Raw genomic sequence first — 13,815 nt, 5'->3', positions numbered from 1 at the left:
AGACCAAAAAGTTCTACTTTGGTCTCATCTGACCACATGACTTTCTCCCATGCCTCCTCTGGATCATCCAGATGGTCATTGGCAAACGTCAGACGGGCCTGGACATGTGATGACTTGAGCAGGGGAACCTTCCGTGCAATGCATGATTTGAAACCATGGCGGTGTAGTGTTCTACCGACAGTGACCTTTGAAACTGTGGTCCCAGCTCTCTTCATGCCATTGACCAGCTCCTCCCTTGTAGTTCTGGGCTGATTCCTCACCTTTCTTATCATCAGTGATACCCCACGAGGTGAGATCTTGCATGGAGCCCCAGTCCGAGGGAGACTGACAGTCGTCTTTAGCCTCTTCCATTTTCTTACAATTGCTCCAACAGTTGATCTATTTTCACCAAGCTGCTTGTCAATTGCCCCGTAGCCCTTTCCAGCCTTGTGGAGGTCCACAATTTTGTCTCTGGTGTCTTTTGACAGCTCTTTAGTCTTGCCCATGGTAGTAGTTGGCGTCTGACTGACTGTGGGGGTGGACAGGTGTCTTTAAAGAGCTCAGACAGGTGCTACTAAGTTAGATTAATGAGTGGAGTAGAGGTGGACTTTTTAAAGGCACAGTAACAGGTCTTTGAGAGCCAGAATTCTTGCTGTTTCTTAGGTGTTCAAATACTTATGTTCAGCAGTGCAAGACAAATTCTTTAAAAATCATACAATGTGATTTCCTGAATTTTGTTTTTAAATTCTGTCTCTCAGAGTGGGAATACATCTACAATGTGAATTTCAGACCCCTCCATGATTTCTAAGTGGGAGAACTTGCAAAATCGCAGGGGGTTCAAATACTTCTGTTCCTCACTGTATATCCTACACAAAAGCATGATGTGTTTAATAAAAACCTGTGATGATAGAAACATGTGGTCTGCTATTGCTGACCTCTCCTAAAAGTTTTAGGCCTGGTACACATGGGCCGTACATTGGCCGTTACCCAGTTCGACAGAATTTGGCCAAATTCAGCCCATTTGTACAGCAGCCTGTCTGACAAGCCGGCCAAACATCTAACTTCTGTCGAACAAGCATGCTGGAAAAACAGCAGCCGATTGGCATCCAGTTAGCGCTCGCAGCCATTTAGCGCTGACTGGTGTGTTGTGGAGGGGGTGCAGTCCCCCTCTCAGAACACAATAGCTCAGCTGGGAGATTGCGGTGCTGACATCGCATAGTTAGTACAGCGAGCTCCTACGCTTTTTTTTCGTTCAGCCCGCTGTGTTGAATGAAAAAACAACTGCCTGTGTGTACCAGGCTTTAGTGTCTATCTCTCAGACTGATGCTTAGGCTTCGAAACATTCATTAACCTGGGCCATGTATAAAGGTTCAGGAATTCAGACTTTTTTCTGACTTTCCTTTGCCGCATGCTTGTTCTAAATCTGTGATGTCACCCAGATGTATTTAAACCTGCTATTGCCAGGTAACTAGAATTTTCATAGTAGCAACAGAAAGAGGTTTTGATCAGTGGCAAACAAATGTTAAGTAAGCCACTGCATAAGCCAAACTTCAATTCCTGAGGTTGGACACCTTTTTTCCTAGCTCTGCTATGGAAAACACTAACCATTTTTTACTGTGATTTTTCTCTTCAATCAGACTCGGGTGAAGTCCCCGTCCCTTACCTTTTTAAGAACTGCCAAACCACCAGAGCAGGCAGACTGCTGGAAGCCATCATCGGAAAAGGAGCCTTTTTTATTTTATTCTATTCTTTTTTTTTTTATTCTATTCTTTTTTTTTTGAGTCGGCGGCAGCGGCAGACACCGTGATTGACGTTGGATCTACTGCGGGTTCTTTTAGTTTTTTCTTTTTCTAAAAGGACTTGTCATAGACCGTCCCTGTCTTTTTTCACACCACACTTTTTGTTTTTTTGTGAATGAGTATTGGGACCATGTACCCCATACTCATTCACATGGGAGGGCAGGATCTGATAAGTCCCCTGCCTGCAGACCCCCACAACCACTGGCCAGGGTTGTGGGGAAGAGGCCCTTGTCCACATCAACATGGGGACAAGGTGCTTTGGGGGGGGAGCCCCATTGCCCCAAAGCACCCCCCCATATTGAGGGCATGTGGCCTGGTATGGTTCAGGAGGGGAGGCGCTCCCTCATCCCCCCCCTTTCCTGACCTGCTGGGCTGCATGCTCAGAAAAGGGTCTAGTATGGACTTTAGGGGGGACCCCCACGCCATTTTTTTAAAATTTTGCCATGAGAGTTCCCCTCAAAATCCATACCAGACCTAAAGGGCTTGGTATGGATGGGAGGGGGGACCCCACGCCGGTTTTTAAATGTAATAAACTCTATTTTTTTCTTCACTATATCTCAGAGATTCAGCTGTCACTTTCCTCCCAGCTAAAAGAGAAAGTTTCTTTTTAGTTTATTTCCCCAAGTTAAAAGAAACAATGTTTCCTTTTAGTTTCTTAAAATAAACAAAGCTTCCTTTAACTCCAGGAAAAGTGACATCTCTGTGAGCTATAGTGAAGAAAAAAAAAACAGCCGGCAATTGCATTTAAAAATCAGCACCGACATACACTTCGTATTGCGAAAACAAATTTGTAAAGGAAGGCAAACAGAGGCATTATTTTCAATGGATTTTCATTCGTAAACCGAAAATTACATTAACCGAGGCATTTGTAAACCGAAAATGTTGGGGCTCTTACAGGGGTGGACTGACAACTCATGGGGCCCCTGGGCAATAGGCTATCATGGGGCCCGTGTCCTTGCCCAAACTCAAAAAAGCCTATGAAAAAGGTACCAGGGCATCTCATGGGGCCCCCTACTGACCCCGGGCCCTCGGGCAGTGCCCCAGTTTCCAAATGGTCATTCCGCCCCTGGACTCTTACATGTTGACTGTGTATTATTGGAGGCATTGTATTGTTGGGGAAGGGGGTGGGGATTTTTTGTTTTCGTTATTACTGGCCAGGTAAGTTGAATGTGCTCCTTGTTTTTTGTGTATTTAAGTGTTGCTGTATTTGTTAAACTTAATAAAAATAATTATAAAAAAAAAGATGTCAAATAACTCTGCCCACATTTGGCTGATTTCATTTAATGATGATTATCTCATTTATTTTTTTAGGTGCAGTGGTTTGTGTTACACTTTTGAATCGTTTGGAGGGAGACCAGATCTCTAGTTCCCATGATGTTCTGGTGGAATATCAACAGAGACCTCAGAAATTAGTTGGATATTTTATAAAAAAACATTTAACAAAACTTTAAATCACAGAGCATTTGTAAAGATGCATTTCGTACATTGTACTGTACATACATGCATTCATATTTTAGTCACTTTGTACAGCTATAAATGTATATTATGCTTCATTTGATAGTTGTAATTCATCTGTGCAATATAAGTTTATCAAATGTTTCATACTTGTGTAAAATGTTTTAATTTATCCCCTAATAAATAAAATATATCTTAAATTAATATATTGTGCACACGTACTGTAATTTACTACTGAAGAGACGATGGAAAAGGAGAACTTTCCCCTTGCTTTCTCTTGAGGATTATTTTAGGAAGTGTATTGTTTTAGACTAGAGTATGCAATTGTTACTGATTGATAACATTTCCAAGAAAAGAGTGGCTTAGTTGTTTTATTGTTTAATGTCATCACTACAAATATATTGTCAGTTTCATTCTTTTGTCCAACCAATGCATTTGATGCAATGTAAGATGCTCCAGACCAGGGGCGGACTGACCATTTGGAAACTCGGGCACTGCCCGAGGGCCCGGGGTCAGTAGGGGGCCCCATGAGATGCCCCTGGTACCTTTTTCATAGGCTTTTTGGAGTTTGGGCAAGGACACAGGGGCCCCATGATCCCCTATTGCCCGGGGGCCCCATGAGTTGTCAGTCCGCCCCTGCTCCAGACTGGTTCTGTATATGCAAATTCTCACTGCTTACCTGAGATGGGAATATAGTTTCTAGTAAGCTGTAGGACTGTTTCCCTTTTCCCTGCACCAGTACAAGTCTAAAGCAAACATACTTTGGGTATAAGGCTTGGCCATACATGTCGATTTTTGCATGAGAATATTTGTAAGAAAAGTCATAAGAAAATTCTTTGAACATTCGATGAATGCACGAATGTCGTTTGAAAATTGTCTTTTGCTTTTACCATTCAACTTTAAAATGAATGTAATTTCTGAACGATAACCACATACACTGGCTGAAAATTCATTTGATCGAGAAACGTTTTCCTTCCTGTCACAACAGTAACAGGAAAATTTAAACATTGATCTGACTCTACTAACGATTACAAAATGAAACAAATATTCTTGAAATGAAAATTCTCGAATGAAAATCTATACATGTCTGGCCAGCTTAAGTCTGTCAGAAAATCCTTTACTTTTATATTTTTATGCTATTTGTTACAAAGACAATGATCAGTTTCAGTCAGTCATGGTTGTGCTACTCCATGACCCCACAGCAACCAATCAGAAAACACTTTTCATTGTCATGACTGCTCCTAACTAGTGCAGGATTTATTTCTGTTTTTTTCTGCTGATGTTTTGTAAAAACATCTTGTCACTATAAATCCACATTGAATGTGCTATGAATATAACTGTACTTTTTACAGTATGTATGACATGTAATATGTATTATAGACAACTTGAAATGCAGATTATTAGATTATTTTATTGTAGCATTAACAGAAAACAGATAACCTATATTTATATTTTATTTATTATTTTACCAAAGAAATACTGCATATTGAATTAAAGTTTATTAATATCTGCAAACTGCATCACTGGAGGTTATTATTTATGCAAATAAAACAAAATAAACTATTATTTTTTGGAAATAAAATACAATGTTTTTGGAGTATTTTGTTCATTGTTTAACCATTAGCCGCCCGGCCTATAGCCATTTGGCGGCCGCAAAAATGCTCTAGCTTTCCGGGTGCACGCCATTTGGCGTCCTCCCGCACATGCGCAGTTCGCACGGTTGCAGAGCGTGATCTGTCACCGGCCGTGTACCTCGGACACGGCCGATGACAGATCTGAGTACCGGCCCCTGTTGCTGGTACCATGTGACCTGCTGTGACCAATCACAGCAGGTCACATGACAGTTGTATACAAAGGATGGCTTCATTCATGCCATCCATTGTATACTAGTGCCTAGCTGTGAATGGTCACAGCTAATCACATGCACATGTCATGTGATTAGCTGTGGCCAAATCACAGCTAAGCACAAAAAAAAAAAACCCTGAATGAATCGATTTCATTCTGGTAAATGCTTGCTTATAGCAAAGTAATTCTTTGCTATAAGCAAATTGTGTAAAAAAAAAAATACTGATCACTTCCCCAAAGTAGTACAATGTTACTATGGTAACATTGTACTACTTTGGTCATAGTAAAATATGAAAAAAAAATAAAAAAAAAGTAATAAAAAATTTAAAATAATAAAAAATTTAAAAAAATATATATATATATATATATAATTTTTTTTCATACCGTCACCAGTCAGTGTCCCTGTTCACCGCCATGCCAGGTATATGATGATGCTGTACTGCACTGGTGACAGTATGTATAAAAAAATAGTGAAAATAATTTTTTTAATTTTTTCATTTTCCAAAAAAGTATGACAAAAAAAATACAACTTCAAAAAACTCGCCATGCCTCTTATGAAGTACGTCGGACTGTCTACTCTGCAAAAAGGGTTCATTTGGGGGATATCTGTACTATTCTGACATTCTTGGACCTCAAGAAATTAGATTGGCCGTCAGTACTTCAGGATTGATCAATATTCAGATCTATACCATAGTTTATGAACTCTATAACTTTCCTACAAACTAAATAATACATCCTAATTTGGGTTATTTTCACCAAAGACATGTAGCAGAATACATCTCGGCCTAAATTATGAAGAACAATTATTTATTTGTAAACTTTTATAACAGAAACAAAGAAAAACGTGTTTTTTTTCAAAATTTTTGGTCTTTTTTTTGTTAATTTAGCAAAAAATAAAAACCCCAGTGGTGATTAAATACCACCAAAAGAAAGCTCTAGTTGTGTGAAGAAAATGATAAAATTTTAGTTTGGGTACAATGTTGTATGACCGCGCAATTGTCATTCAAAATGTGAGAGCGCTGAAACATGAAAAATTTCTCTGTACAGCAGAGAAATACAAAACTGCATGTCTCCACGGAATAACAGCACATACAGTAAAACGCACACAGTTAACCCTTTGATAGCCCAAAAGTTAACCCCTTCCTGCCCAGTGTCATTAGTAGAGTGGCAGTGCTTTTTATTAGCACTGATCCTTGTATTAGTGTGCCTGGAGATGTCAGTGACAGTTAGTCAGTTCCCACCCAGTGTCAGAATGCCCACCTCAGTCCCGCTATAAGTCGCTGATCTACGTCATTACTAATATAAAATAATAATAATTTACACGTATTGGGATTTTTTTTAGCAAAGACATGTAGCAGAGTACATTTTGGCATGAATTTGACAAAAATTAGATTTTTTAATTTCTTTTATTGCACATGTTTAATAGCAAAAAGTCAAAAATATAGTTTTTTTTTTTCAAAATTGTCATTCTTTTTTTGTTTATAGTGCAAAAAAAAAAATTACAGAGGTGATCAAATACCACCGAAAGAAAGCTCTATTTGTGGGGGAAAAGGACATAAACTTAATTTATGTACAGTGTTGCCTGACCGCGCAATTGTCAGTTAAAGTAACGCAGCGCTGTATCGCAAAAAAATGGTCTGGTCAGGAAGGGGGGTAAATCCTCTGGAGGGCAAGTGGTTAAAGTGGTTGTAAAGGCTCAAGATTTTTTACCTTCATGCATTCTATACATGAAGGAAAAAAATATCTGTGCAGCATTCCCCCCATCCCCCTTAAAACTCACCTAAGCCCCCTCTCGATCCATTGATGTGCACTGGAGTATCAGCTGTCCTAGGACTCCCACTCCTCATTGGCTGAGACAGCAGCGGGAGCCATTGGCTTCCACTGCTGTCAATCACAGTCAGTGAGCCAAAGAGAAAAGGGGGGGTGGGGCCAAGCTGCAACTCCTTGTGAATGGACACACAGAGCAGCGGCTGGGGAGTGTGCATTGCTCAGGTGCCTCCATAGCAAGCTGCTTGCTGTGGGGGCACCTGACAGGAGAGAGGGGCCAGGAGCACCAGTGGGGGACCGGAGAAGAGCTCCAGGCTGCTCTGTGCAAAACCACTGTACACAACAGATAAGTATAGACATGTTTGTTATTTAAAAAAAAAAAAGCCTTTAGAATCACTTTAAGGCTAGTATTCCCAGTAGAAATTGCCTCTGGGGTCCCCAGTCATCCACAATCTCCTGCTGGTGGCGTAAGGGTTGATAATAGAAAAAGATTCCTCTTTCATGATTATTTGGTAGAGGTACAAATATAGAAATGTATATGCAGAACAGTATGTCAAAAGCAGATGATACGCTCTAAAACTGTCTTACTCAATTATATACCCTCTGGCAGGCTGTGCCCTACCAGGATGTAAAAGAGTTGTTGACCCAGGATTCTCATCCAGGCAGGTTGAGGGGCTCCAGGTAGGGTTGCCACCTAATCCCTTTAAAATTAAATGCATATTAATTACATGGGTTCTGTGGCTGATTAGGGTGGTAATTACACTCAGCGCCTTATCTGCATTAAATTAGCCACAGAACCTGTGTAAATAATATGTGTTCAGGATTAACCACTTGACCTCCAGAGGATTTACCCCCCTTAATGACCACGCCTCTTTTTGCTACTCGGCGCTGCACTAATTCAACTGATAATTGCGCGGTCATGCAATGCTGCACCCAAATGAAATTTACGTCCTTTTTTTCACACAAATAGAGCTTTCTTTCAGTGGTATTTGATCATCTGTGCGCTTTTTATTTTTCACGCTATAAACAAAAAAAGGCCAAAAATTGTGAAGAAAAACAATATTTTTTACTTTCAGCTATAAAAAATATATAGTAAACTCAAAGTTGGTTATAAATTTAGGCCAAAATGTATTCTGCTCCATGTTTTTGGTAAAAAAAATCCCAATAAGTGTATATTGATCGCTTTGTGTGGAAGTTATAGCGTCTACAAACTATGGTATAGATACTGCAATTTACGCCATTTTTTTGCTATACAGCGCTGCACTAGTTTAACAGACAATTGCGCAGTCATGCAATATGGTACATAAATGAAATTTACATCTTTTTTTTCCCCACAAATTGAGCTTTCTTTCGGTGATATTTGATCGCCTGTGTGGTTTTTATTTTTTGCGCTATAAAAAAAAAGTCTGACAATTTTGAGGAAAAAAAACAATATTTTGGACTTTTTGCTATAAAACATGTCCAGTAAAAAAAATTTAAAAATCAAATTTAGTCATAAATTTCTGCCAAAAGGCATTCTGCAACATGTCTTTGCTAAAAAAAAAAAACCCCAATTGGTTTACGTGAAAGTTATAGCGTTTACAAATGGCGGGAAAGATACTGGGATTTTTAGGTTTTTTTTATACTAATAATGGCGGCGATCAGCGACTTATGGCGGGACTGCGGCGGACATTCTGACATTGGGGGGTACTGACTTGGGGTCACTGACATCCCCAGTGACACCAATACAGTGATCAGTTTTGGAACCTGGAGATTTCCTAGTGATCTCCAAGGGATGAAATCTCCAATCCTGGGTGGAACCACCAGCACACTAATTGTGCAAGTGTGTGCTGGGATTTTTTTAGAGACCTGACCATGGTTCTGGGCTCCACCCCACTGGACAGAGGAGGTCTCTGCCAGGAGTCAGGAGGTTTCCACCTAGTAGCAAGGGGCTGCCAGGTGTATGACCCAAGCCTGAAGACTGTCTGTATGAGATAAGGGCCTAATGCCCCGTACACACGATAAGAATATTGGACGAACGATCGGCCGTTTTTTTTCGCCTGCTAGTCTTACTTTGAAAGTGAAAAGGTTACTAAAGATACAAAAATTCTCCTATGAAATAAAAAAAGAATTTCGAAAGTGATGTCATGTATTGCGTTGTATTTGTATTGTATTTTCAGACGACTACTGTACTGATTAAACGATAATTGTACAATCTGGTATCGTATGAGAAATATTTTTGCTCTTGTCCCTACGGATATTGTCGTATGAATTGTTGTGATTGGCTCTCAAAAGCTGTGTACTAACGATCCGATTACACTGTTCAACAAATTTTTATTTTTTGCCAGTTTTGGAAACAAAAGGATCCATTTCTTAATGAATTTCACATTCTGAGTTCAAATATAACAATGAAATTTGTCAATTGGCTCTAGTTTTTCTGTAAACGGAAAGTTTTCTACTATAGGCGTAATGACTACATAATGCACAATAATTATATAGATAGATGTCTTTCCACAAATATAAAGCAAGTGATATTGACTACATAACAAAGCCTAAATGGCATAATATATTGCATAGGATTACCAAGAAAAATTATAGCCATAAGCTAAGTTGAATCATTTTAATACTTAGGATTCTCACTAGTTTTGTCTTCAGTTTGTGTCGGTTTTGCTTCTCTTGGCTTTTCTCTTGTATTCGAGGAAAGGGCTATCTCTTACAACTGTCCAGCAATAGTCAGCAAGCATTGATGGGCTCCATTTACCTTGATATCTTCTTTCCATAGCTGCAATGTCTTGATGGAAGCGCTCTCCGTGTTCATCACTCACTGCTCCACAGTTTGGTGGGAAAAAATCCAGATGCGAATGTAGAAAATGAATTTTTAGAGACATGTTGCAACCCAGATTTCTGTAAGTCTGGATGAGTTTTTCTACCACTTTCTTGTAGTCTGGTGTTTTATTGTTTCCAAGAAAATTTGATGTCACTGATACAAATGTTGTCCAGGCAGCCTTTTCCTTTCCACGCAACAGAGAAAGAAACTCATCATCATGAATAAGTTTACGAATCTGTGGCCCAACAAAGACTCCTTCATTTGTTTTTGCAGCACTAATTTTGCAGCACTAAATCATTGGCACAGCGAAAGGCATAGATGCCTTTTTTCCATTCAACCATTGCTCCAGTGCCGTCCCACAAGAATTGCAGCATATATGTGGTGCCCAGCTCTTGTCCTGGTCTCCTATCTTGCAGCCAAAATACAAGTTGTAGGCTTTCTTAATCATTCCTGTTATCCTCCTTTTTTGTGAGATAAAAGTTATTTCACCGCAGATATAGCAGAAATTATCTGCTTTATTCACACAAGTTCGAGGCATTACTGAGTAGCCTATATAAGCATAAAACGAAATGTAAAGACGCTGTCGAACTACAATCAGCTACAGATACTGCAGCTTTAATGCAGTGAAGTGATGGAATTAAAGGCTAATATTGCATCATCTCAGTATACATGCAATATTCTATTGGTCACCAGTATCAATTGCGCAATATGCAGCTGAAGTTGCATCATAATTTTGAATGGCTTACGTCATTAGATGGGTGAATATATCATGGAAACTAGAGCCAATCAACATTTTTTAGGGTCATTTTCGTTTTCAGCACCCCAAAATTATGTATGATTAGCTAATTTTATGCCCAAAACTTTTTACCTGTTGAACAGTGTTATCGGACGAAAATTTTTGCACGATTTTCTTATAGTGTATACGGGGCATAAAGGGTAAGGCCAGAGCAGCAGCATTGCAGATGTAAGCCAGGAGGCTGAGTATATATTTCTTTGCAAGAGAGAAATGCTAAAAATGGAAACTCTTTGATTTCGATGTCTGGAACTATGTTGAATCTTTCTTTTAATAAAACTGGGTAAGAAAAGCCCTAAAAAAGAAGTGAGTGTCCGTGTCCTTAAAAGCTCTATCATTTGAAGCAAGTTCTCACACTTGATAAATGACATACACTGGCATAAAGCTGACCATACACTAGTAGACTTTTGAATGAACATTTGTACAGATATGCACAATAACATTGATATGAAAATTCAAGTAATTGGGTATGCAGCGCTAAATATAGTGATATCATAAAGGACAAGGATTAATGTGCGTTCATATAGATGTTCATCAGCAATGAATCAGTCCCAAATAAGATAGTCTACCAATGGCTGTTAAAGCCAGGCCATATAGTTTGATACTAAATATTCCGTGAAGTAATAGTACAATGATGTGCTTACCAGAGGTACAGACAAACTGCGCGTTGTATGTATATAATCTGTGAAAACGTCAGGGTCTGGTCACAGGTATGGTGTCATCGGGTACAGTGGCGGACTCTCAAAGATGATGTCAATCACACTCAGGGTCCACCTCAGACTCACCAGTGGGTCCAACGTCGTTCAGACACCAGAAGTCACTCCACCTTAAAGGGGCTCGCAAAATAACGAGCCAGGGAGGCAAGATGGTGCTTTATGATATCACTATATTTAGCGCTGCATACCCAATTACTTGAATTTTGTTACTGAGGTGCTGAGGTATACCTTTTTATGCTAGCGGCTTCTTATCCAGTTTGCCTAACGTATACTTAGTCGCGCTCATTCATCTTGTTTAATTTACATTGATATGAAAAGTCTCAGAACATTTAATGACTTGGCCAAAAACTTTCAAAGGTACTTCCAAATTTTGTTTGCTTTTAACACATACAATGCTAGAAATTAGTTCCTTCCTGCCTCTTTTCTTCTTACTGCAGCAAAAACTAGTGCTGATATGACCCCACTAATAATGATAAAACTGAAAAAAAATGTTGTAAAATGAAACATTTCGAACAAAATTCTACAAGTGTATAGTCTGCTTTTCGAGAGTTTAAATGCTGCAACGATCTCCAGCCACAAGAATTTTTATGGCTTTTTCTCGCATGCTGTTCCAAGATAGAGCTGTGAAAAGCAACATCATGAGAGATATAGTTAAGATAAACAAAAGTATCTTCAATTATATTGGAAACACTTTTGATGATGCTTCTCATGACACTTTTAAATAACAGCTGAAAGAATGAACAGTTTACTTTACCGCAGGGGACTACTTGTAGAAGAATTTAGTATCATTAAGTCCGATACACAGAAATGGGAAAGGGACTTGATGAATGCAGTTTAATCTGCTGATGATTATATATCTTATCCCAGCAAGCAAACACATAATATTTGGCAGATGCGCTACATTATTTTATTATTAGATCTAGAGATAAGCAGAACAAATTTTGACAAAGCAGAAAAATTTTGCTGAGGGCAAGTAGACTGGCCATCTGTTACTAACTGTTATTAAGACACAACAGACTACTCCCTTTTAGAAGTGCTCTGAAAACTGCAGAGAGATACAATTACTTCTACTTCTGATATTATGAACAAAAAAGGATTTCTATTTAGTTCAAAGCTTTATATATCTATATTATCCAGTGTGCTGTAGATACAATTCTGAAAGATTTCAGATGAACAAAAAAAACATTTTGAATAGCCCAATCTGTCCAGAGCAGCTACTTCGCTAATAATGGCGCTCATGGAGTGTAAGGTCCACCTCTAGAATTAAAGCTGAACTCCAGGCAAAATAAGTTTTCCCTTGCAGTGGGGTTGCAACTGGGAAATATACTGTACTTACCTGATCCTCTCTGCCAGGGGAGGACTGCCCATTTGGAAACTCGGACATTGCCCGAGGGCCCAGGGTCAGTAGAGGGCCCCATGAGATGCCCCTGGTACCTTTATCATAGGCTTTTTTGAGTTTGGGCAAGGACACAGGGGCCCCATGATCCCCTATTGCCCGGGGGCCCCATGAGTTGTAAGTCTGACCCTGCTCTCTGCACAAGACCAGTCTCTGCGCCTCCTGCACCCCCACACTCCAGCGGTCTTGAGCGGTGGACTGTTCCTGACATCATCAAGCCCAGAGCAGGCTCCATAGACCTGCTCTGGACATGAGGACCTCAGGAACAGTCTACTTACTGCTAGATCTTGGGGGAGTGCCCAGGGGTGGACTGACAACTCATGGGGCCCCGGGCAATAGGGGATCATGGGGCCCCTGTGTCCTTGCCCAAACTCAAAAAAGCCTATGAAAAAGGTACCAGGGGCATCTCATGGGGCCCCCTACTGACCCCAGGCCCTTGGGCAGTGCCCACGTTTCCAAATGGGCAGTCCGCCCCTGGGAGTGCCGTTTGGCAGTGGAGTGGAGGATCAGGTGAGAATAAGGCTTTCACCTCTCCCCGGGACAAAATCAGCCCTTAAAGTATATGTAAACCCTCATCTTGTAAAACAACCCATTCAGTTTAAAATAGAAGTGAAAGGCAAAACATTTTGTATAGTTATAAAAAATAATATAAACACCTTCCCTCTGTTCTCAGCTGCAAAAGAGCTGAGGGAGGAGAAACAGCAGAATACCGATCTTCCCAGTGAATGAGTGTGCAGGGGGGTGTGCCAGGACAAGGCTGAGCTGACCATGGTGTTTTCTCATGCCTAGTGTGGTCAGTTTTTATTAGGAAATCAGAGGGACTGGCAGGAACACCAGAGATTTCACACAAAGAAAGTAAAAGAAAAATAGGATACTTTTTCATACAAGTACATGGTACAGCAGGCACATATCAGGAATATGAAATGTTGGGTTTACATACTCTTTAACCCTTGCAGTGCAGGCACAGACCCACGGCAAGGGAAAACTTTTTTTGCCTGGAGTTCATACTCAATCTTTTTTTTAAGTTTTGGACAGAGTACAGAAGGCCTATCATTCATGCCAGGTTTTTATGGTGTTCTGTGTCCTCACTGGGGAGATTTCTCCTTTCTGCCAGGACAGGAGGTAAGGGAAAAATCTCTCCAGTGTGGATACAGACTGCATCAGAACACATTTGTTTTATTAAAGTGTGGAAGGGTTAGAATTTCTGTAAGACACAAATTAGTCAGTGATTTTCAGTCCTGGTAATGAACATTCATCTA

At 40.0% G+C, this 13,815-nt stretch overlaps 1 protein-coding gene across 1 annotated transcript in view; it reads left to right on the top strand.

The window, feature by feature from the left end:
- Window positions 1-4,820, top strand: part of UPP1 (uridine phosphorylase 1) — an 87,216-nt gene extending 82,396 nt beyond the window's left edge. The window contains exon 8 of the mRNA XM_089669438.1: window positions 3,090-4,820. Coding sequence (XP_089525564.1) covers window positions 3,090-3,229 — 140 coding nt within the window. The 3' untranslated portion in view covers window positions 3,230-4,820. The remainder of the gene's footprint in view (window positions 1-3,089) is intronic.
- Window positions 4,821-13,815: the final 8,995 nt, after the last annotated feature.

Source organism: Staurois parvus, unplaced genomic scaffold (genome assembly GCF_062004578.1).
Source record: "Staurois parvus isolate SC_StPar_1 unplaced genomic scaffold, SC_StPar_1.0 ptg000077l, whole genome shotgun sequence".
NCBI classification, from domain to species: Eukaryota; Metazoa; Chordata; class Amphibia; order Anura; family Ranidae; genus Staurois; species Staurois parvus.
This window is presented reverse-complemented; position numbering and strand designations above follow the sequence as displayed.